This window comes from Pleurodeles waltl, chromosome 10 (assembly GCF_031143425.1).
Source record: "Pleurodeles waltl isolate 20211129_DDA chromosome 10, aPleWal1.hap1.20221129, whole genome shotgun sequence".
NCBI classification, from domain to species: Eukaryota; Metazoa; Chordata; class Amphibia; order Caudata; family Salamandridae; genus Pleurodeles; species Pleurodeles waltl.
In genome coordinates this window covers 781,326,767-781,352,033 of record NC_090449.1, presented here as the reverse complement: position 1 = coordinate 781,352,033, position 25,267 = coordinate 781,326,767, and the positions used below count along the sequence as shown (strand labels likewise).

Here is a 25,267-nt window from a genome sequence, read left to right as displayed (position 1 = left end):
CACCGTTGGTGTCGGATTGTTGGAAACGAATCCGTCACGAAGCTGTGGTAACACCTCTTCGAAGCATTTTGTGCTTCTAAACGCTATTTTTGAATTTAATCTTTAAAAATTGATAACTTGACTTGTGTATAGTGGATTTTTGTTGTTTTCGTCTTGTTTTGATTAGATAAATATTTCCTATTTTTCTAAACCGGTGTGGTGTCATTTTGAAGTGCTTTCATTAAGTTACTCTGTGTGTTGGTACAAATACTTTACACCTAGCACTCTGAAGTTAAGCCTACTGCTCTGCCAAGCTACCAAGGGGGTAAGCAGGGGTTAGCTGAGGGTGATTCTCTCTTACCCTGACTAGAGTGAGGGTCCATGCTTGAACAGGGGGGTAACCTGACTGTCAACCAAAGACCTCATTTCTAACAGCCGCATACACTGTCAGAAGACCAAATATAAACTCTCATTGAAACTGATGGCCCAGAAAACTTGCAACAATTAAAAACAGTATTGTCACTAACAATGAGGGCTTTTGAAATGGAAAACGGCAAGTTTCTGGTTAAGCAGGTTACACTGTCAGTGGCACAGTTATCACAGGAGGTTCATCATAGATATCCAAGCGCCCTGGTATTTTGAGTTGTGTCACTAGGTAGATGGTGTGTCTGCAAGGCATATGCAGCAGTTTGTCACTTTTGTACCTCAGAGTGTAGCTGTGCTTCACCATTTTTAAGACTGGTTTGACAGTGCAGATGTCACTTAACATTCAACAAAAAATAACATTCACTGTACTGCTGCGAAAAGAGGTTGACCTCTACCCAGATGTTGGTGCCCCTGCGTATAGGATTTGATTCTACCAAAGTTGTGCTCTTCCAGTGAAAATATTGCTTGTATTACACATTTTGGCAAGTTTATAGTCGATACAGCAGAACTGAGTTGGTTGTGGTGGCAACTCAATGATCATGGCTACAGGCCTGAACTGTTTCAAGCTTAAATTGGTATTGCTCTGTATGAATGCCTGCAGGGAAGGGGTTTGTTACATGGAATCTCACAGAATATGGGTTTTGCTTACCCCATCTGACAATCCATGGGTATAGAAAATTTGCTCTGTGAGAATTCTTGTTAGGGCCTCTTGGGAGAGATAGTATCTTGCTTAGTCAAATGTAAATTTGGATACTTTTGTAGGTTTATGAGTGTGTGCCTGTTTGTTACCTTGTGGCAAATATTACACAAATTAGAAGGCCTGAAGTTGGCATGGAGATAAACTATAGGGCTGATTGGTATACTGGGTTATATCCAATGTCATAGGTCTGACAAAACCATTTGTAAATGCCTGTTGGGCTTCAAAAGTGGGTTATCATCACAGTGCCTTACAGTGATTAGACATGTATTTTGCTGCTTTTTCTCTCTCAGATTACTGCAGAAGCAAAGGTTTTGGCAATGGCCAATTGTTTTCACAAACCTTGAGGGTTTTCACTGTGCGGAGTCTTGCTAGGCCTTATTGAGATGGGTTGTATGTTTTGTAAATTGTATTTTCCACATGCATGTAATTTTACAGTGTTATGTACGATGGGTGCCCTTGAATAAGCCTGTGTTGGTTATACAGTCATACCTATGGTAAAGGCTATGGGCCTTACCGGTTCTCTGTGAAAAGTTATCCCAGATTACATGGGTTTGATCTATTTATTAGTAAGTGTTATGACTTAATTATTGTGAACATCATCTGTTAAATGCAATAGGCTTGTAAGGGTAGATTGTTATTACACTGTGCTAAAGCCGGTATGCAGGAATTTTGTTACATGGAATCTCCCTAAACACCATAACAGACAAGAGTTCTGGTGACGCCCCAAAACGAAATATGGAGCTAGAAGATGTGTGCTATAATAATCCCCATTAGGATCTCCGAAGAAGATTTTGCAACTGTAATTTTGTACATCTTTGTGATATTAGCCAAGTACTCTTGATGGTTGCCTTTGGGGAAGATTATGTCCAACATGGTAGGTCTGAGTTGGTTATGGTGATAAGCCAGTGTCAAAAGTTGTATGCCTAATTATTTGTTACGAGAAGTTACAAAAAAGACTGTAGGCCTGGCCTATTTGTTATGATCATCTGTTGAAGTCAACAGATATTTAAGATTAAGTAATTATTCTGTATTAAAGCCTACAGAGTCTGGCTGAAGGTCAGGTCCTGCAGGCAACCTTTGCTGCACATGGGTGAACGCCATGTACAGTGCAAAGTTGGGTGCTTGTAGGGGGGTTTGCGTGGTCAACCACTGCCGCGCACGGCAGTGGTTTTATTAATATATAATAATGAAAATTACTATACGATAAAAAAAAAACATAGAAATTCACAAAAATAAAACAAAGGTTACAGAGATGTTATAGTAAGGAAATAGAATTTTAAAAAACATAGAAATTCGCTTAGCCCCTTCTCTGCCAGGCCTTTTGCCCCTCCTGTGCCAAGCCTTTTTTATGGCTATTTGGGGTAGTTTGCGTATAGGCCTTCATAACCTTTTGTCCATACAAGCTAGCCACTCCAAATTTGCGTCCTTTTTTTCCAACATCCTAGGGTTTCTAGAGGTACCCAGAGTTTATGGGTTTCTTTGGAAGAGACCAAGAAATTAGCCAGAATACAGCGATTATTTTTTTTTTTCTTCAACAAAATTGGAAAAAAGGGCTTTAGAAGAAAACAAATGGTTTGCGGGGCTAAAATCACAATCTTCCCAGCTTTCAGGAACAGGCAGACTTTAATCAGAAAAACACATTTTTCAACACAATTGGCATTTTACTGTGAAATACCCCATTTTTACTATTTTTGTGCTTTCAGCCTCCTTCCAGTTAGTGACAAAAACTGGTGTGAAACCAATGCTGGATCCCGGAAAGCTAAAGATTTCTGAAAAGCAGACAAACGTTTGAATTCAGCAAGGGGTCTTTTGTGTAGATCCTTCAAGGTTTTCCTACAGAAAGTAATCAGCGATGGCAGATTTTTTAAAGCAATATACTGTTATGTCTGCTGGACTCTTCTGGTCGCGGGGATATAGAGGGATTTGTGGGTTCATCAAGAACCCTAAGTACCCAGAGCCAATAAAGGAGCTGCATCTTGCAATGGGTTTTTATTGTATACCGGGTTTTCAGCAATTAATTTGGTGAAATATAAAGAGTGAAAATAGGTATCAAGGGAAACCTTTGTATTTCCAAAATGGACACAAGATAAGGTGTTGAGATGCAGTGGTTATTTGCACATCTCTGAATTCCGGGGTCCCCATACTAGCATGAGAATTACAGGGCATTTCTCAACTAGACATCTTTTTACACACTCCTACATTTGAAAGGAAAAAATGTAGAGAAAGACAAGGGGCAATAACACTTGTGCTTCTATTCTTCATTTCCACAGTCTCCCGAAAAACATAGTACCTCACTTGTGTGGGTAGGCCTAATGCCTGCGACAGGAAACGCAACATGGACACATCACATTTTTACATTGAAATCTGATGTGTTTTTTGAAAAGTGCCTAGCTGTGGATTTTGGCCTCCAGCTCAGATGGCACCTAGGGAAATCTAGCAAACTGCATTTTTGAAAACTAGACATCTAGGGGAATCCAGGATGGAGTGACTTGTGAGGTTCTCACCAGGTTCTGTTACCCAGAATTGTTTGAAACCTCAATGTGGCAAAAAACACTTTTTCTTCACATTTCCGTGACAGTAAGTTCTGAAATCTAAGAGGGGCAAATTGCGAAGTGCCTAGCTCTGGATTTTGGCCTCCAGCTCAGCCGGCACCTAGGGAAGCATAGCAAAGCTATACATTTTTGAGACCTTGACACCTAGGGGAATTTAGAATAGGGGGAACTGTGGGGCTCTCGCCAGATTCTGTTACCCAGACTACTTTGCAAACCTCAAATTTGGTTAAAACAAAAACACTTTTTTCTCACATTTCTGTGATAGAAAGTTCTAGAATCTGAGAGGGGCCACAAATTTCCTTCCACCCAACATTCCCCAAAGTCTCCCAATAAAAATGGTACCTCACTTGTGTTGGTAGGCCTAGTGCCTGCGACAGGAAACACCCCAAAACGCAACATGGACACATCACATTTTTACATTGACAACTGACGTGTTTTTTGGAAAGTGCCTAGCTGTGGATTTTGGTCGCTAGCTCAGTCGGCACCTAGGAAAACCTATCATACCTGGACATTTCTGAAAACTAGACACCTAGGGGAACCCAGGCTGGGATTAACTTGTGACGATCTCACCAGGTTCTGTTACCCAGAATCCTTAGCAAACCTCAAAATATGTTACAAAAAAAAAAAAAAAAAAACTTTTTCCTCACATTTTGGTGCTGCAAAGTTTTGGAATCTGAGGGGAGCTACAAACATCCTTCTACCCACCATTCCCCCTGGTCTCCAGATAAAAATGGTACCTCACTTGTGTGGGTACGCCTAGTACCCGCAACAGGAAATTCCCCAAAACACAATGTGAACACATCAAAATTATCAAATACAAAACAACCTTTTTTTGCTGGGGGTCTGCGCTTTTGATCCTGGGCTCAGCAGCCATCTAGGGAAACCTTCAAAACCCAGACATTTTTGAAAATCCAGTGAGGTGGGACTTGCAAGGATTTCAGTGTTTTCTTACCCAGAATGCTCATCAAACCTCAAATTTAGCCCCCCAAAAAACACATTTTCCCTACATTTCTGTGTGGGATCACCGCACAGGCACAAATTTCCTACCACCCAATGATCCCCTCAGGCTCCCGATAAAAATGATACTTTACTTGTGTAGGTGGGCCAAGTGACTGTGACAGGGAAGAGCCAAAACTATGTCGAAATTGAGGTGGAACCAAAGCAGGTCCAAAAGGGCAGGTTGAAAAAAAAAAAACGTTTTTAGGCTGACAAGTAGGGCAGAATGTTTATCGGTATAGATGAGACAATGCTGGGTGGTAAGACTTTTGTGGATTCCTGCCGATCCCGGAAGGTTCCATAAAAAAAAAGTGGGAAAAATGTGATTTCCAGCAGATTTTCAGGGCATTGTGGGTAAGAAAATGGTGCGGAAACACGTGCAACCAGGGAACTTAGTTTCCTTTTGTGGAATTGTGCGGGTCTGGGGAATAAAATCTCCGACCCTCAGTGAATTACGTTCAACTCCCAGTATGACATCATATTACTTCAAGAAACATGGGCCCATGGAGGTTTCTGAGACCCATGTTGTATTAGCAACTTCCTCACAAGGGCCAAGAGCTAGTGGTGGCTTGGCTCTATTATTCCGAGTATCTGCACAGCTGCGGGTACTCCCAGTTCCTCTTAGGCACAGTGGAATACAGATATTTTGGGTCATGGCTTCTGAAGATTTTCATTTTTTTGTTTTACATTTTTATAACTCAGTTTGTCACTTGGGGTGTCAGATCAGGACTTTATTTGAAGCACTTTCGACTTTGGAAGAAAGGACAGCTCCTAAGTTGGGCTGTTTTAATGCCCTTATAGTGGGGGATTTCAATGGCAAAATAGGAACGGTCCCCCTGGATGTAGATTTCCTCCTTCCGGAAGAAGGGGTGTCGCCTGGAGAGCCCCCGGACTCTAGAGGCAAGCTACTGGTAACTGAAGTGAGACTCACTGGCCTCTGTAATATGCTGGAGAGGGTGGCAAGCTATGATTTATACAAACCCAAATTTGTTGGGTGGGGAAAAGGAACTATAATTGATTATATTTTTATTTTTAATAGTTTTGCTGAGTGTTTTACCAAGGGGCTAATTTGTGGCCAATTGCTTAGTGACCATAATGCTATCGAAGCTAGAATGGCTATTCCCGCCACAGGGATTATGGACTTGACCCCAGGTGTGTTTGGGCTGATTCCAAAAGACCAGGGTAGGAGGCTCAGCTGGCAGAAAGTTTCAATCCCTATCTTATTGGTAAAGATTGCTAAGAGATGCAGGATTGTTTTTATAGCTCCCTCTTACTATTTTGGGCCCCACCACTTGTTATTCTGGCTGAATTTCAGTCTCTGAATGGCAGCCTTAGATCCATTATGCTGGATCTGCAAGGACTGTTAGGGGACCTTAAAGAGGGATGGTTTGATAAGAATTGCTCCAGTGCTAGTAAGCGCCTCCATAAAGTCTTTAAGGACAACCCAAAGAACCCCCATTCTGTCAGTGAAGCTAGGGCTGCTTACAAGGAGGCAATAAAACTAAGGAAGCAGTGTCTCAAAGAAGAGAGGTGGGAGCAGTTAGTGGATGCTTGCAAGCTCGGGATTGTGAGGACCTTCTGGAGTATAGTGGATGGGAAGCCTGCTTATCAAGCTTCCCCTGATATTGTAGGGACCACCATACCAGCCCAAAAATGGGTTGCCCATTTGGAGAGGGTTTACTCACTGGATAGTGCAGAGCTGGTGGAGGTGGACGCTGTAGATTCCTTTCCTTTGGGTTTAAATTTTAATTTGGAGGAAGTTCAGGTTGCCATCATGGGAAGCCCCTCTAACAAAGCCCGGATGGAGTTCTTATGGACTTGCACAAGGAAAACGTTTCTGTGTGGGCCCTGCTACTGACAAATGTACTTAACACTGTAAAGCAAACCGGTACTCCTAGCTCATGGAAGTCAGCAGTAATAGTGCCGGTTTAAAAAAAATGGTGTAGGCAGGACCCAGTGTGACCATCCTATTTCCTTGCTGGACTCCACGGTTAAGATAGTAAGACGTACTGTCCTTCGTATTGAAGAATGGATCCAAGCAAATAATATTATTTGCCCTGCCCAATATGGATTTAGAGAGGGCATAGGGACAATGGAACAGTGTCTTAATCTCAGTCTATTAGTGGGTAAATATGTGGTGGCCCAGAAGGGCGCTGTCTATCTGGCTTTTATGGACCTGAGCTGTGCCTTTGATAGGGTTATTCGATGAAAGCTATGGTCTGGAAGGTCTTGGGTTGCCCCAAACTTTGGTAAATTTCCTTTGGGCGCTACATCAAGTTAATGCCTCAGTTAGATTTGGGAAGGCTGGGAATGCTCTGATGTCTTTAAACTGGCAAGGGGAGTTAGGCAGGGGTGCATTATGGCACCGGTTCTATTTTTATTCTATATCAGTGGCCTGAATTTGCTCTAGATACCCATAGTAATGACTTTTGAAAAGTCAAAAACACCGCTGTCCCCTCTATATTATATGCAGATGAAGCAGTCATCCTCTCTCACACACTGAATGGTCTTAAAGTTCTGGTGGATCTGTTTGTTGATTTTATGGGCGACCTGCAACTGGATGTTAATACCTCCAAAATGCATTTTATGGTTTGTGGGAGGCGGAATCCGAAACTTATACTGGTCACAGTTAAGGATCAGGTGATAACAAGGTGATAACAAGGGTAACCTCCTTCTCATATTTGGGTGCCCCCTTTGATGAACACTGTACGTGGGCCCAATGTCTCACAAACTGTCAGCGATTTGAACAGTCACGTGGGGTGCTCTTTAGATTTGCTCGTTTAGTTGGGAGCAAACCTGTTCTACCGCTGCTGCAGATCTACAAGATGAAATGTTTACCTGTACTATTATATGGTGCAGGAATCTGGGGGTACTCTAACTGTAAATCCATTCAACGTGAAGAAAATTGTTTTTGTGGAAAGCTATTGAGGGGTGTGACTGGCTAGTCCAGTTGTGTTTCTTCTTAAGGAGCTGGGTCTAGATGTTGCGCAAGATTACGCAAAAATTGCGCCTATGTTGCTGTGGATATCAGTCTGGAGTGGGAAAATGGCAACTTTTAATAGGGAAGTCATTGAGGACTGCCTCAATTGTGATTTAGGCCACAAAATCCCATGTCATAACTATATTAGATCTACAGCCTTATCATTGGGGTGTCCACGATTGAGAAATAATTCTGAAGTGTTGAAACGGGCGGTCAAAAAGACTGTGAAAGAGCTGTTTTTAACGTAGCTTGGCGAAAGTAGAGAAAATGTGGCCTTGAGTAGCAAATCTGCCAGGGCTCTGATGATTTTAAATACTACTCCAGGTCCGGAACCCTATCTTTCCTTTGTTAGAAACCCTTGGGAAAGAGTCCTTCTCACTAGGTTCAGACTAGGTTCTATCCATTGGAGTTTATGCTTCCCGCATGGACAATATGAGCCCTCTGCAATAAAAAAATTTGCCCCTGCGACAACGTCTCGCTCCAGACCTTAGAACATTTGGTCTTGTTGTGTTGTTTTTATAATTCACTTAGAAGACGATTTCTTCTGCCCATTCTTAAAAACAAAGGATTTTATCCAGATTGCCCTGCTTTTATATATTTACAAATGTTGAATGAATCTATGGTTGTAGTGGCAGTTTCTAACTTTAAAAAAAAAAATGCCTTGTGTTGGAACAAGATCATGAACTTTGGGCCCTAAACCTTTATAGTCTCCTAAAACAAAATATATGATCTCTATTTAAGAACTTATGGTCATGATATGGCAATTTTTTAAAAATGTTTTATGGTTTTTAACATGCTTGATTTATTACATGAATTATGTAATTTGTAATGTTTTGTTATTTTATGATCATTTATATAATCGAAATAAAGGAAATTCAATTCAACTATATTTTGAATAGTCTGTTCTCTTTCTCAGGATTTTAAAAAACAATCAATCGTCAAAGGCAGTTTGAGCTCTGAAAACTGTCCAAGAAACCTAGTACATTTTCCAGGGTGAACAATACATTATAAAACTCTATTTTCAGTTCCTTTCTCACAGGAAGCAACATTACAGTATGTGCCTGCATGTATCTGTTTTGGGCATTTGGAATTATAATTTCTAACCCTGATAATATTTTTCAATATTTGTAACTGCTGTCCTATAAAAAAAAATTATGCATGCATCTAATGAAGGTGTGAACCATACACAAATGACTCTGCTTGCTCTTGCATGTATAGTAGGTTACAAATGCGGACCCAAAGACTGACAGAATTCTGAATATGCCTAAACGGTTATCCCATCTTATCACAAGTGCATTATATCCTATGGCACTAATGATAAGGCAGATGGAATAGTAACCAGTCTGACAAGCTCTACATTAGGTCCTCAAATACTTTTAGGAGTCATTGTAGTGGGGTTACTATTTAAATAAGTCAGCAGGAGAAAAACCTGTATTTTCTTAAGTATTTTTTGATAGTGCATAAATGACGCATTACGTGAGATTTAGGCACAAAAGACTTTTACAGATTGCTTGTGATCTGGCAAATGGTATCAAGCACCTTGAGTAAATTCTAAATTAGACTGATTGAAATACATCATAGTGCTAGTGGCTTAAGTGCAGAAAGTTACCCTACTTACCTGACTAAGAATGTCCCCTAAAGAGGTAACTGCGCTTGTAACAAGTAGTTCTTTTAGAAGAGCAAAATATTTAATCCTAAACTAACATTAGTTGATTTTAGATTCCGAATAAATGTGATTTGAAGGTGGGTTCTCTCTCACCGATGCATACTCTTGTTAAAAAAAAAATTTTAAACTGTTAACTTCTTTCTGTTATCTAATTTTTAGATCCAACTTTAGTATATTTGATACATAACTTAAATAACTTTATTTTTTCTCAACACAAGGAAAGAACTCATGTCAACTAAAACATTGTTCTTCAACCCTCACAAGAATCAGTACTTAACTTTGTTTGAAGGATTACAAAGTTCCAATGATCCAAGACTTGAAAGGTTTGCATTTATCTCTCGCTGTGTAGCAACTTTAAGATGCTCCATATGCAGAGTTAGTCCACATAACTAATGAATAAAAATAAGGGCAGTGTCAAAATTATTATAGAGGATCAGTACTGATGGTGTCATTGTTCACGTGTAGACCATGGATTTATAGTACTAGAGCATCTTTCTACAGGTTTCTGGTGGTGGAATATCATGTATTGGGTCAACTCAAAAACCTAAGTTCATCTAGCAAAGTCAGCTAACCTTGACATCCAAAATACCCTTTCTGAAAGACATTTTGCTGGAAAGTTAGATTAAATTAGCCTATCAGTACTGGGAAAGTGGCACTACTTATAAATGAGCAAAAAAGAGCTAAAGTGGATAATGTTTTTGTAGTAATGACAAACCTTATTAACTTTGTGAAGGTTATGTTCAACTTGAGAAATTGTTATATTTGCAATTAGATACAAATGAATAAAACAATGTGAATATGCCACTTTTATGCTAACTACAGGCACAATTCTAAGTCATTCCAACACCCACATTCCATTGAAATACAAACTATGGCTGATTTATAGAATATTGTCATCAAAGGGGGTTATTCTTGTTGCCAATTTGTTCTTAATGTTACCTTAAGAAGAAATTAACAACACTTGTCATTTATTTCAGTGGCTATATGACACTGAAATCTAACTTGGCCTCTTAGAGTTTTATGTTGTTCAAAGTTTTTGTTTTTCCCCCCAGGACTCACCTATCAAACATTCATAATAGCTGCTGTTCTTAAAATGTCTTTATGCTGGTTACTTAAAATGTCTTTCTCTAATCATATTAATAAACTACTGTGCATTTTATTAATAAACCTCATGTAAGACAATGTTTTACAAGATCTATACCTCCTCATTTCATCCTTGCTACGCCTCATTCTTTCTCTCACCTGAGCTACCAGTTAAAGTTGTCCAAAGACTTTTTTCTCTCCCCTTAGCAAAACCTCAATGTCAATATAGGGAAACATTAAAATGTTCTCACTTCAGTTCAAAACTTAATAGAAACTTTAGTTAGACAATTTTCTGATAATGGCAGAGTCCAAGGAACTTGCCCAAGAGCAAACCGTGTTAGCAGTTCATGTATTGGAGGATCTGGGTTTCATTGCGAAGAGGAAGAATTCATGTTTGGTACAGAGTCAGGAGACTGAATTTTTAGGTTTTTGTATACAGACGTTCACATGTTTATTGAAATTGCTCGAGGAGAAGTTAAAAACAGATTTACAGGGAAATAAGGCGAGTGAAGGAGAGTGGTTTAGTTTCACTTTGGTATGTGGCAAGACTATTGGGCTTGCTTTCAGCTTCGATTCAGGCAATATTCCCAGCTCCGCTACATTGACTATTGCAGAGATTGAAAGCTCAGCATCTCTGTTTGGGAATAAAATATTCTCAAAAGATTCAGTTGAACATGGACCCATAACAGGAGTTGGAATGGTAGATAGGAAATCTGGAGGCATGGAATGGAATTGCCATTTTTGGGAAAGCACCCAATTTGGCAATAGAATCCAATGCCAGTCTGCAACGATGAAGAGCAAGATGTGACCTTTTATCAACAGAGGGGAAGTGGTCCTTTCAGGAAAAAAGAGATGCAGATCAATTACCTGGAGCTATTAGCAGGGTCTTTTGCTGTCAGGAGTTTTGTCAAGGGCTGTGTAAAATGTTGTGTATTGTTGAAGATGGACAACGTGTTAGCGGTAAGGTATGTGAATCAATTAGGAGATGCTTGGTCAAAGGCACTGGGAGATTTGGCAAATAATTTCTGCCACTTTTTTCCAGATCAGCATATCATGGTACAAGCCTAACATATTGTAGACTTGAGAAATTCTGTGGCGGATTCGGCTTCAAGGAATCTGAGGGATTCAAGGAATTGGATGTTGAACAGTGAGGTTCAGGGCATTGGAGATCAGATGGGGTCTTTTCAAAATAGATCTGTTTGCGAGTAGATTGAATACTCAGCTTCCAGAGTTTTGGAGTTGAAAACCGGGCCTGGAGGCGAATGTAATAGATTAGTTATTGCAGCATTGGGGATCAACACACAATTATGGGTTCACCCCATTTTCAGTGATACAGGGAGTGTTAATGAAAGCGGGGAAAGAACAGGCAGGACTAGTATTAGTGGCTCAATTTTGGCCTTCACAAGTGGGCTTTCCAATTGGCATGAGTTTGCTGATCAACAATCCTTTGCTTTTAATGGGTGTGTGTGTGAAGTCTTTAATGAATCCAGATGGGAATGTCACAATTGGTGCAACGAGGTCAACGGCACTTGATGGGTTACGGGATTTCAGGAGAGTATCGCAGGTGTCGGGCTTATTGTCAGAGGCTACGAAGTTCCAGGATTCCTGGGCTCCGGTTACAACAAAGGCTTATAGATTGGCATGGAAGAGATGGATATATTGGTGTGCTAGGAGGGATTTGGATCCCATTTCAGCTTCTGTGGTGAACGTTGTCAAATATTTGACACTGGTCTTTTTAGGAGGAATTTCTTGCAGTACAGTAAATTTAAGTAGGTGTTCTATTTCAGCAGGCCACGAGTTATTGGGTGGATTACCAGTATGACATGATGTTATCCCTCCCTATTATTTTCCTACACTCAATCTATATTGTCTATGATTACAGGAAATGTTAGAGGGCAATCTAAGGGGTTCATGCACTGTTGAAAGTTGGCTGGAAGAAGATTGCAGTAGACGTTTTTATGGAGGTTCATGTTCAAAAAAGAGACTTGGTTTGTTCACATCAAAAAGAATGACGATGGCTCCTTGTTGGGGACATTTATACTGTTTCAGAATGTTGTTGGGATTCTAATTCTAAAGTTAAAGTTCTAGTTGTTGCTGCGGTGTGTGTGATTATAAAGAGAATAATGCATAAAATTAGCCTCCATGTCTTTAAGAATATGATTTTCTACACACCTCTTCTGTGGAAATTCTGAATTTTCCAGCAACATGAGCGATTTAAAACTATAGGCTATATTACAGAATGGACGATTACACACTCTGGAAATTACCGGAATTTTTTTGACAGAGGATTCCTAGTGCACTGCTTCTTGCAATACACAAACGTTCTCAATGGTTCTATGTAATGCCACCGGGGTAAAAAGTTACACGGCGTGATAAAATGATTGAATCCACATTAGTAAGGGGATGCTTTGTGGTGCAGTAGTGACAAACCTACTACTGCAACAATTATCACTTGCGCTAATGTCCTCGAGCCAGTAGTCATGTAGAATATTAATACTGCACAAATTAATAGCTGGTAACGTTATTTAAACATCTCATAGGAAAGTAAAAAAAAATCTAAATACCTTAATTAGGAAAGCAAATTGCTGAATTTTGTTGCCAATTATGAAAAAACTCTTATGATATTTGGCTTTTCGCATTCAACATAAAATCATCCAATTATGCTTTAAATGCTAGTATTGAAGAAGCTGTTTGATGGAAGGATGTGAGAAGAATGTGGAAGTGAGCCTGTAGAGTGTTACTGAATCGTGGATTGGCGGGAGGGCAAACCTGAGGTAGAATAGTTCTGTATACTTAGGAAAGAAAAACAAAGGCTTTTATATTCTGTACTTGAAAAGAAGCACCAGTTTCTTTCCTTTTCTTTTCTTTTCTTTTAGTGAAACCCTCTTACATTGTCCAGTAATGTGCATCCAGCCCTGGCAGGTTTAGACATCCAACCGCCTCACATTCCCTTCCACCCACCATTCTAACATTCTGATTCCATGAAATACAACATTTCTCCCTCCTGTAACAAACAAAAACTTGGTACAAAGCAAAACACACAAAAAAAATACAACACTATTCTATGGCACCTACAAAAAAAAAAGTCATGCTACATACAAGACTATACATCACTAAACTACTCTGTATAATAATGCTTCAAATAACTTGGTCTCTTGCACGTTCTCTTCCTTGCTCGAACTACCTCTTTCTCAACACTTCCACCATGATTACCACCATCCCTCTCTCTCCACTTCTGCACTTCACCATTATTACACTTAACCACTTAACCATAGTTTCTATATTCCATCTCTTACCATCATCCAAGTCCACACTGTACCTTCTCACTCCAATCACTTTTTTAGGCACGGATCATTTAGATAAATCCTTTCTGCTTGCTCCTAACACTCTGGTTCGCACCCAATCTCCCACCACACACCAGCATTCCTTCGCCCTACTTGTTAACCTTTCATCATATCTCTCTTGCCACTTTTTAACACTTCCTGTCAATAACCTATCATCAACTAAACCCTTTCCACCCTTACCCATCCAATGAGGTACAGCCCTGGTACACGTTTTCCTGCCTTTTAACAACAAGAAAGGAGTTTCCATTGTAAGGGAATGCGGAGTAGTGCGATAACTCCACAACAAATTTGTAATTTATTTTCTCCAATCCAAACCACTCTGAAGTGACAATTGTATATTCTCATTCAACACCCTGTTGAACCTTTCTACCAGTCCATTTTCTCTAGGATGAGCTACCACTGATGTAATTTGCCTAACACCACAACACACCAAATCTTCAAATTCCTTTGATGTGAACTGAGTACCATTATCCGTCACCACAACTTCAGGATAACCCTCCCTTCTCCAAATTTCTTCACAAAATTGTATGACTGCACCAGACTTGACATCCTTATCCACACTAACCTCCGGCCACTTGGAATGGTAATCCATCATTACAATCGCATAACACTTCCCACTGCTACCAAACTCAAACGGGCTACACACATCCATTCCTACCTTCTGCCATGGTTTGCACAGAAATGACATGGGAACAACTGGAGTCTTCCCACACACTTGTCTTATCTCTACACACACAACATAAACAATTCCTCACAAATCTTTCCACGTCTCCACCCATAACAAGCCACCATAAATCATCCCTTCCCTTCCTTTTCATTCCTGACATGCCTCCATAACCTTCATGTAAAATTTCCAACACCTGCATCCTCAATTTATATGGCACAATCAAATTGTCCCCTCCTCTCAACACCATCCTGTTCCGATAGTTCTGACCACACATTCTTATAATTGGCTAGTTTTTCAACATTTTCACCTAACTTAAACCAAGGTTTGTTCAAATTCCTCCTCAACACCTGCATCTCTGCATCTTCCTCAACAGCTGCTTTCCAATCCTCTTCACATATAGCTTTGATTTTTATATCTTGAATGTCCGCTACCAACCAATCTTCGTCATCTTCCTCACAAGCTCCCTCTATGAGTAGTCTAGATAAACAATCTGCATTCATGTTTGTTACCCCTGGTACATATTTCACTGAAAATGTATATTCCTGCAATCGTTACATCCACGTCGCAATTCTGGACGATGCTCGACTGGCCCCTCTTGTAGTAAACATGTCCACTAGTGGTTTGTGATCAGTTCGTAGTTCAAACCTCCTTCCCCACACAATTTCTGAAGTACTGGACTCCCCACCAACATGCAAGTGCTTCCTTTTCTAAAGCAGAATATGTTACTTCAGCACCTTTCAATGTCCTTGATGCAAATGCAATGGCATACTCTTTCCCGTAATGTACTTGCATTAGAACTGCACCCAAACCATGCATACTCTCATCCGAGGATACTACAAAATGTTTTAACTCAGCAGCATTAATAATGCTCCTTTTGAGATCATCAAACGCTTGTTGACATTCTTCCGTCTATACATTTCTGATTCTTTTTCATTAATATGCACAAAGGTTGCGCCACATCGGCAAAGTTTCTTACAAATTTGGCATAGTATTCCACCAACCCCAGGAATGAACTTAACTGATCCTTATCCATTGAACTGGGTGCTTTCTAAATTAGCTTTTGGTCTTCTACCATTTCCAGAAATAGTATGTCCCAGATACTCCACAGTTTGACATCCAAACTTGCATGTACTCAATTCGTCCGTCAGTCCCGCATCCTCCAGAACTCGACACACTTTCCTCATACCATTATCATGTTCGTTCACACTTCCTGCCCACACCAACACATCATCTTCAAAAGATCTCACGTTCTCAACTTCCCTTAGTAAACTCTGCATAACCCTCTGGAATACAGCCGAAGCAGATGCAAGTCCGAATGGCATGCGTTTAAATCTAAATGCACCCTCCGGTGTAATGGAAGACATGAAATGTTTTGACTCTGGGTGCAACATTATTTGATGATATGCACTCGATAAGTCCAGAGTTGAAAACACCTTACCACCTTGAATTCCCGCTAGTAATTCATTAATGTTGGGTATAGGATGTCTATCTAGCCAAATATTGTCATTTAAATCTCTCAAATCCACACACATCCTGATTTTCCCATTCGATTTCAGGCCAAACCCACTGGACTCAGCCATTCTGATGATTCAATCAGCTCAATCACCCCCAATTTCAACAATCGCTTCAATTCTTTTAATGCGGACTTCAATACCGCTGGTACATTCCTTACTTTATGTACCTTCGGTACCGCCCCTTCTTTCAAAATAATTTAGTGTTGACATTTCTTCAAGCAACCCAGCCTTTTTCCAAATAAGTTAGGAAATTCCAAGTTCCATTTCTCAGTATTATCATGCAACACTGCTAAAACTTGTTCCTCTGTGTTAGGATTTAACAAAACCTTCAGCTGTTTCTGCTCATTCCACCCCAACAAACACTGGCCGCTCTCCACAACATACACCCAACATGTGGTTTCCCTTTGTTTAAACACTACCACACCTTGGAAACAACCCAGAATAGGTAACCTGTTCCCACCATAACCAACCAATTTGATCTTAGATTTTGACAAAACACTTTGGCCTAAATTACACCATGTCTCCTTATCAATCAGCATATAAGGAGAACATGAATCATCCCACATGCTAACTGGGACACCATTTACATGTACCATACATTTCGGTGGCCTAGATCGGTCATAACCCCAACACAAAAATTCTCTCTTCGCAAAACTCTGTTGTGACATCGTTCAACATAAATACTTGTATCTGGCTATCATCATCATCCATGGATTGAGTTCGATCATCTTTCTTAATTTCACTTCGGATAAGGTTTACACTTTTTTTTTTTTTTTTTCTTCAGAGTTCCCTTCTGGTTACATACTTTAGACAAAAGACACTTCTTGTCACACTTGAAACACCTGGCCTCCACAGCAGGGCAATTCACAGGAAATGCCAAATGTTTCACACTTCCACATCTATAACATTTTTTGGACACCATCCCTTTAACATCTTCCTTACTAGATTTGAACTTGTCAACATGTACTGACATATCTTCTACGTCTTTCTTTCCTAATTCTTCAACATAGCGCAAAGTGCCTTCAATACGTTTCGCTACAATAACTGCTTCATCTAACAATGGATCTTTTAAACCCAATAACTTCTCTTGAATTTTCAAATTCCTAGTTTGATTTATCAGTTGATCCATAATCACCTCATGTAAGTATGCTTCCAAATAAGTTTCAAAGGCATCACGCCAATCCTCCCACGTCATGCTTGGTTCCCCAGGCATTGCCAAAGATATCGGCGGAGGGGTTATCGACTTCATAATGCTTTACAGCCCCTCCAAAAAATATGCACAAACAACAATGGTAGTCAAGGTAGACCAAGTATGTAGATTCTTTGTGTTTGCCCTGCACAAAAGTGTCACATATCAAAATCCCACAAAAAACTAATATAAATAAAGTAGTTACCGTTGTCTAGGTGCAAAAGTTCATCCGATTAAAGCACGTAGTCCAATCTACGCGTTCTGTCACTATTCCGACATTGACACTCTCCGGAAATAGTGAACACTGACACCTTCATAGTCTGCATATCCGCACTCGGGAGATCCTCCAAACCCGAAGCAAACCCTCACCGTAGTGAATCCACAGCAAACACTGATAATAGTGGATCGGTGTTCAAATTGGAAACTATTAACGTCGTTCCCCTTTGACGCCTGCCTTTCACCTCGTTTCTGTAGGCAATCCTTGATGCGCTGACGTCCTAGAAGAATTTTCCGCAGGAAAACAGAAAAGAAAGCAATGCTGACACGCACCCTAGGAAAGGGTTTGTGCGCTCATTTAATCAAAATATGTGAGCGCGCCATGCCTCAACGGCACCTGGAACCCAGCGCGAGGTCAGCGCTGTTCACACAATTTGTCAAACGCACGTCAACACTTTTACAGTGTATAAATAGTATATATTTGCCGATCGTCACCTGACCTGCATGCCGCTCACTAGTGCCGTTCATGCTGCACTTACTAATTTCTTTGCCGCTCCATGCCGCGCTTGGAAGACTACACTTCTTAAGCCGTGTTTCAGCAATGCCAGGGTTGATCACTCGCAACACAGGGAAAGGCATCCCACCCTCGTCGCCACTGAAAAGAAGCACTGGTTTCTTTTCTCTTATTGAGATCCTCTTACATTGTCCAGTAATGTGCATCCAACCCTGGCAGGTTCAGACATCCACTCAACCGCCTTACATTCCACATTCCCTTCCACCCACCATTCTAACATTCTAATTCCATGAAATACAACAGTACTTAAGTAAAGTGATTTTGCTATTCATTCTCTCATCGGATTTAATTGCTTATCAAGAATAGGGTGCAGCTGAAATGCACAACACTATTATACAAAACCCCTGGTATCTGTTTTATGTATTTGTCTTAAAATGCACCGCTTGTCTGCAAAAAAAATAATTGCTCTTTACTGCCAAATACTCACTGAAGATTTATCGTACTTGGGAATGGACTACTATTGAAGTAATTGTCCTGCATTCATCATCCGGGTGAGAAGTTACCAGTATGCCAAAGATGGTAAAGAAAAATATGTTGTCATTTCTGTAAAATATAACGTTTTCTACCAATTCATGCTTTGAAAATATGGTTTCCCCCAAATAAGAGCAATTTCTCAAAAGGGTGTAGCAAGATAATAAAGGAGCTTCAATTATTATTACGTAATTTTCTTACAGATAGACAAAGGAAAAGTGCATGGATGTATTGATGTTGGTCTGTCCGTGATGTCAATCAAAAAGTCAAGCAAATGCATTGATCTGGATACAGAGGAACACATTTACCACCTGAAGGTACAGTATATGATCAAGAGTGCAGAAATAGGATCCTGTTGTAAATATACTATCAAACGTTTTAATTAGCAGTTCTCAAGACCCATAAAGATCCCACAATTTCTTAGTAATGAACATGAGTCTGGCGTTGCTTTTTTTATACTTGCACTTTAAACTCTGAATGCTGCAGAGTTGCTTTTAGCTCCCTCCACCACGTCCTACAATCCCTCATCCAATACCTTGCACCCCATAGGCAACATACGTTTTACAAAACCTTGAACACTGTCATTCCTGCCCTTCCATATGCTATGCAGGTCATTCGATATACTCTTTCATGCACTATCTACTTTTATTTTGCCACAATCTGCACATTCCATGCCACACCTTTAACTTCCACAGTCTTATTCACACCCAGTGCGCCCCTGGACAGGCATTGGACAGGCACTCTGCATACCCCAGTACAGGCATGACAGTAACCCGGTCATACACATCATTATCTTCATTTTTGTTGAATCAATATTCATCACTTTCATGTGCATGGGGCTACAGATAAAGGGATCTGGACAGACACCACAATTATATTTTATTACCGGTAGTTTGTAAAGAGCACCCAAGTCTGTAGGGTCTCTGTTTGCACTGGAAAGTAACTTGGAATTAAAACAATTCATGGTAGGTCTAGGAGGGATTAATGGATCAACCATGTTTTCAGAGGTTTGCTAAATATAAACAGAAGAGAGATCTTTCTTAGTTCCAGGGAATTTGAGTTCCACAAAGTTGTAGCAAGTGGCAGAAGGGATATGAAATGGGTGGTCCTTAACAGAAGGTAAATTGAAGAATGCAACAATATAAGGGGAATAAATGGATGAGTCAGTTTTGCCAAAGCGTGGGCGACCTCCCACTAAAGATCTCCAGGACTGTAAGAGTTCCTAGCATGGCAATAAGCCTGCATAGTTTTTTCAGGTTAGGGGTGGTGTGACTGAATCCTCATCTCATCCCACTATTTCACAGTTATTCTTGCTGTACTGTTTTGAAGAATTTGAATGTGATTCAGCAAAAATGTCACTGTAGCTGAGCACGATATCACTGTAATTCGACTATATCTTAAGTTAGACAACACGGAGTAGTAGCCTCTTGTACAGCATTTTTTTCCTTATTCTTGTCAATCAGAACTTAAAGAAAAAACTACTCCTGAGACTTGTGTTTTCAGTTGAAGACTGGCATCAAAGGGTTTTTATGATACTAGAAGTTTGAAGTCAAATTTATATAGCCTTTGGCTAGCAGGATTTCCAAAGTTATGCTCTACACCTAAATCTGCATTGTATCAAAATTACATTTAACTCCTTCCTACCCATACCCTTCCTGATCCCCAGCATGTATTGTTGGAACTCTTGAGCATTGACACCCCTGTCCCTTAGACAAAGGTCGATCTTGGTATTATCTGCATATTTGTAATATTAGAGGACATATGAGCAAAGAAACATGGTCATTGGAACAATACAAACAATACGCATCTAGGGTGGGAGCACAGAACATGTGATACTTCACAAAGGATTTAGAATATCATAGATGTGAAAGGTAGCAGAGAGACAATTGGATCAGTGAGGAAACCACTGAACCATCAGCAGGCCAAGTTCACAAAAAGTGCCCAGCAAATCAGATCTGTACTAAACAGGTTGACCGCTGATATGTTCTCTGACTTCCCACCCAGTATTCATCTTTTTATCTTCTCTAATGTTCTTTAACACGTGGGACCTGAGTCACAAATACATATGGGGTGAAAACGTAGGCCTACAGCCAGCAGTGACTCTGACAAATGTCTGTTGGGTATCCCTAAAAGGATTGGGCAGGCTTAAATGGGTCTGTTACTGGTTACCTGTAATTACATGATTACACACTAGTGCATAGTATTAAACCCCATGCAGAGGGTGGGATGATGGTGTGGTTTGATTTGATTTGAGAGATTGCGAAATTCCACAGACCTATGAGTGTGTTAGTGTTTCCAAACTCCTCTCTCCCTCTTTCCCACCTTGGAAATTGTTGTAGATTTACTGCAGAAAAGGGCTAGAGCACCTTCCCTTTGATGGTGGTAAGAGGAAGGGACCATCTCCAAGCTTTGTGTGATTGCAGGAGGAGTGTCTCCATGTTCATTTCCTTATCCATCTACTTTTACCTAATGCAAAGTTATATTGTGTGTGCAGTCTGCATTGAGGGTATAGCAAATGTCACAAGTCATTCCTAGCAGCATGCCTGGAAAACTGCAAAAGACACAGGCTTTCAGCAGCAGCTCTAAGGATATATTTGTATTACCTATACTCTTGTCTAAAAGTATGTAAACAGGTGTAGATGTATTTTTTGTGGATCAGGACACTGGCATTCAATTGACCTAGGCATTATCTCATCCTTCAGCCTACTAAATGCAAAGTACTCTAGGTTTAAAAAATGATTCTCCTTTGAAAAAGCTCTTAGATGTAGAAACCTCTGCTCATCACAATCGCCTCACTTCCATTCTCATTGACCTCTCTGCGTTAAATATTGTTAAGCACTCGACCATACTCATAATCCTTGACTTCTTCAGTGCTACAAGTATAGCACTAACCCAGTTTACCTCTGACATCATGTCATAGTTGGCTGCTTTCATTACCTATGTCACCTGGAAATGTCCTTTCATGAGACCACAGCTCCTATCTCTCATCCCTCTCCTACTTCCTTACCACTAGACACCCTAGCACCCCCTTCCGCAGCCAGGATCCAAGTAATACTTTTAAACTTCACCAATAAGATAGAATCCTTCATAACATCGACCACCTTTGCCATTACGTTCCAGCTGGTACATTTTAGGAAACATTAACTCCTTACAAATGGCTAAGTAATTTAACATTCTATTAATAATGAGCAAGCTAGGCCACTTTGTCATTTTGCACCCTTTCTTCATTCTCATTATATAACAATTAACAATTTTGCCACCCCATTATTTGACCTGACTAGAACCTCACCTGCCAACATGTTGGTGGCCTGCAGAAAGCAGAGCATATTAGAAGATGCTCACATCTGTATTCAAAATGTATTGCAGCACTACCATTCCTACCTTCTCTAACTTGATTTCAATCCATGGTGTGGTACCTGAAAACCTTAGTCTGAATATTCTCTCACATAATTATTGTATTCTAAATATCTTTATAAACAAAAGTCAAAAACAAGTTACTCCTGGTCTCTGGTTACAGCCAAACCAGCAGTAACTTCTGTGCTGGGCAATGTAACTGCACTTCGATGACTCCCTCAGGTCCAGCAAATTCTGGTGCAACTTGTGGGGGTCAGAATGCAGTCTCCCAGGCTGCACTTTGGCGGTCAGCAGCAATCAGGCATTCTTGGCTACAAACTCATCAAGGCAAGCTTCTTTAGCTTTTATGGCCCTGTTGCTGTAATAGAGATTCAGTCAACTGACTCTTGGAGTAAACTTTTCAGTCTGGGGATCACGGATAATTTTTCCTCGAGCAAGACACCACAGACATAATTCTCTCTTTGCTAGGCCAAAATGCAGTAGGTGCAGTCTAGTCTTTGGGACAGCCTCTCTTTGCTAGATCAATGGAACAGCAGGGCAATCCTCCAGTCCTCTCTCCAGTTTAGACATGATCTGAAGTCTGGGTGCCAGCAGTGCAATGTTTATGCCTCTTTCTTGCCCTCTGACGATGTGATGACTACTAGCCAATAGGCTACCAGGCTCCCTCTCACCTGGTGACGACTTCCCATAAAGTGTGACATTTAGGTAGCCCAGAATGCATCAGTCTCCTAACTCCCCTACATGGCAGAGCCTTTCTCTTGGTGTGTGTTGCTCTCTAGCACATCCCAGAGGTGTGGCTACCTGGGGGCTACAAGTTCATCAAAGAAAATAATTTGCCCATTAAATGCGGCTTACTTTTTAGTCTCACACCCTGCTTGGCCATCCTGCTAGGAGGAGGTCACACCTCTTATACTGGCAGGCCCTTTGTGTTCCTTCCTGAGAGTTGTTTACACTTCTCGCCAAAGAACGCAAAAGGATGTCTTGAGGTCAGCTATTTGCATAACCATATACGATCACTGAAAATTTGGGCCACAAAGTGGCAACTTTCTTAAGTTGTCATTTGTGTACAAGTTACTTTAAATTTGACCTGAGCATCAAGTCAGGTTTAATGAAATGAGTCTTTTGATACCTTGAAGTATCATAATTAGTAGTCCCATTCATAACTTAGCACCGCTGAGTTGTTGACATGTGTATCTCTGTATTCACAAAAGGGGCTACTAGCCTTTCCACAGTAGAAATTACAATGGGTGGGGGAGGGCTTCTGCCAGTACGTGTAAAGTTAATAAACCACATGTCCATCTTTTTATTGTAATGCACCCTGCCGTTGGGGCTCAGTGTGCCTGCCATAGGGGTGACCCACAAATATTGATTAAAAAGGAAGGTTTGAGCTTTGCCATTACTTTAAATGGCCAAGCTGAGTTAGTAGTGTAAAACTGCTCTGGCAGCCATCAATGGCGGGCCGGGAGTCATGCTTTGATTTGTCTCACTTGTGCTGGCACAATAAGGTCTGAAGTCCATGAGAGACACTCTAACATTCAGGCCCTAGGTAGCCCAGGTACCATGTACTAGGGACATAAGTAAGTTAACTTATGACAATTGTGGGTGAGCCACTTAGACATATATCTTTTTAATTGTTGGAGCACCAACACTGAGGTCTGTTTAGCGGAACTTAGTGGACCTTCAGAGTAAAAAAAAAACAGCAGCAATGTTCCCAAAACTTGGGAATGATCATTCAGAAAGCAACATTTCCTCCCGGGCATACAATCCAGTCTGCACCATCACGTTTGCACATTTTAGCAGTTTTAATCTCCTTGCAGTATCCCGATCCCCGTACTTAGCTTGATGTTCAGACCATGTGAACTACTGAGTCCCCTTCTTTGCAGTCCTCACCTTCGCCACCTTCTGCCTTACAGAATCTAAATGTGGTGTCAAACGCCCCTTATTCTACAAAGACCATGCCATAGACGCCCAGCCTATCAGTTTTTCTCCTTCATGGTCTGTCTATTACCATGCACTGTAAATAATGCACATCTAAAAGTAGTACCATTTAATGCCTGCGAGTTTGTGTAGTGCTCATTCTGTCTCGATCTCACTACTCAACCTATCATACATTATTTCTTTACTATTGTCTGCAACTTTAAATGTACTTCTGTTGCAATTAAAGCTATGCACAGCGACTCCTGTGGATGGTTTACCATTCTTCAATAAATATTAAATAGAATGGAATAAAGAGAGAGTGAACAATGCTTGTGCTTTGGTAGGTGTCGATAATGGTGTTATTGTCAAAACGTCATCCATCCTGCTTAGGAAAAGAACCTTCTAAGCCAAGGAGGTTTTTCAAAGAGATAGAGGGTAGCTGCGGGCATGCATAGTAATATCATTAGAAGAAGCCTCTTTGGATAACTCTAATTGGATCCTCGTGGGAACGTTTTAATTGGCCCTCAACCAGATCTTCAAAGCCTAACTCTCTCAGAGAAAAGAAGGAAAAGTTCACGGCCTTATAATATTAACTTGAGTCGTTCTGATGGCTTTTCTTGTAATTTAAACTGATTTCTATTTCAGGTGAACTCTCAGGAACTTTTTGATGACTGGGTAGCGAAGCTGCGAGACCATAGGTTATTCCGTCAGAATGAAATTGCAATGTTCCCCCATGACATGGAAAACCACTTCTTCCCGGTGCCTGCAGACTCGTCACCCTCGGTGTTCGATGCTGCCTCTCTCAGAAGGGTAATCATTATCAGTTGAATCACCAGCTTTTCTTTTGTTCAATTTTAAAGCGTTACCACCATGAGCTTCATTCATGTTCTGTTACTGTGCCTTTACTTCAGGGCTGATAAGTAAACCTGCACTTTTAATTTGAAGAGACCATGCATTACCAATACTCAAGATGTTAGGTGAATTAATTTCTCTTACAACTCAATGCATCTGTGCAGAGAATGTGTCCATCCACCTGAAAACGAAAGGATAAATTGTTATTAAATTAAGGTTTCATTGATTTGTGTACTTTGTTGATTGCAAAAGATGTATTTTTACTTATCTACGTTTTAGTTCATTCCCCTAAATGAGCATATTTGACTAGCTGCATTTTTATTTTATGTCTAAGGTTTTATGCAGTCTTTTTTTTTGACCCAAAGTTTATTCATTGTGTTTTTTTTTCCTGAGAATAATTTACAATTTGCCAGTACAGTGTAACCTTGTCCGATGCTGTTAGTCTGAACAGTGCACGTCTTCTAAATTGGCCAAAATTACCTAATCCTGGGGTAGAAATAAAACTTCCAAACGTCTACAGCTAGGGTTCTGTCATTTATGTCAAGAATACCACCGCTTTGACATTATGGAATGCGTGTCTCTCAAAAGATACAACCATGTAAACCCATGAGAAAGCCTTTATGTGCAGAACACTTGGGTCTGGCTTAATCTTTCCCAGTTTAATAAACAGCGAATATTCAATCCATGAAAAGAGTTATAGGTTGGTAGCTATCGATAACTCTGTTGGTCCACCTTAGGGATTGAAGTAACATCATAGACAATGGGAGTTAAACTCCGGTTCTTAATA

At 40.4% G+C, this 25,267-nt stretch overlaps 1 protein-coding gene across 8 annotated transcripts in view; it reads left to right on the top strand.

Moving 5' to 3' along the window:
* The window catches only part of OSBPL3 (oxysterol binding protein like 3), a 911,347-nt gene that overhangs the window by 506,886 nt on the left and 379,194 nt on the right, over window positions 1–25,267 (top strand). For all 8 annotated transcript variants that reach the window (XM_069211408.1, XM_069211401.1, XM_069211406.1 and 5 more), the window contains 2 exons: window positions 18,561–18,674; window positions 24,274–24,438. In XM_069211408.1, coding sequence (XP_069067509.1) covers window positions 18,561–18,674; window positions 24,274–24,438 — 279 coding nt within the window. The remainder of the gene's footprint in view (window positions 1–18,560; window positions 18,675–24,273; window positions 24,439–25,267) is intronic.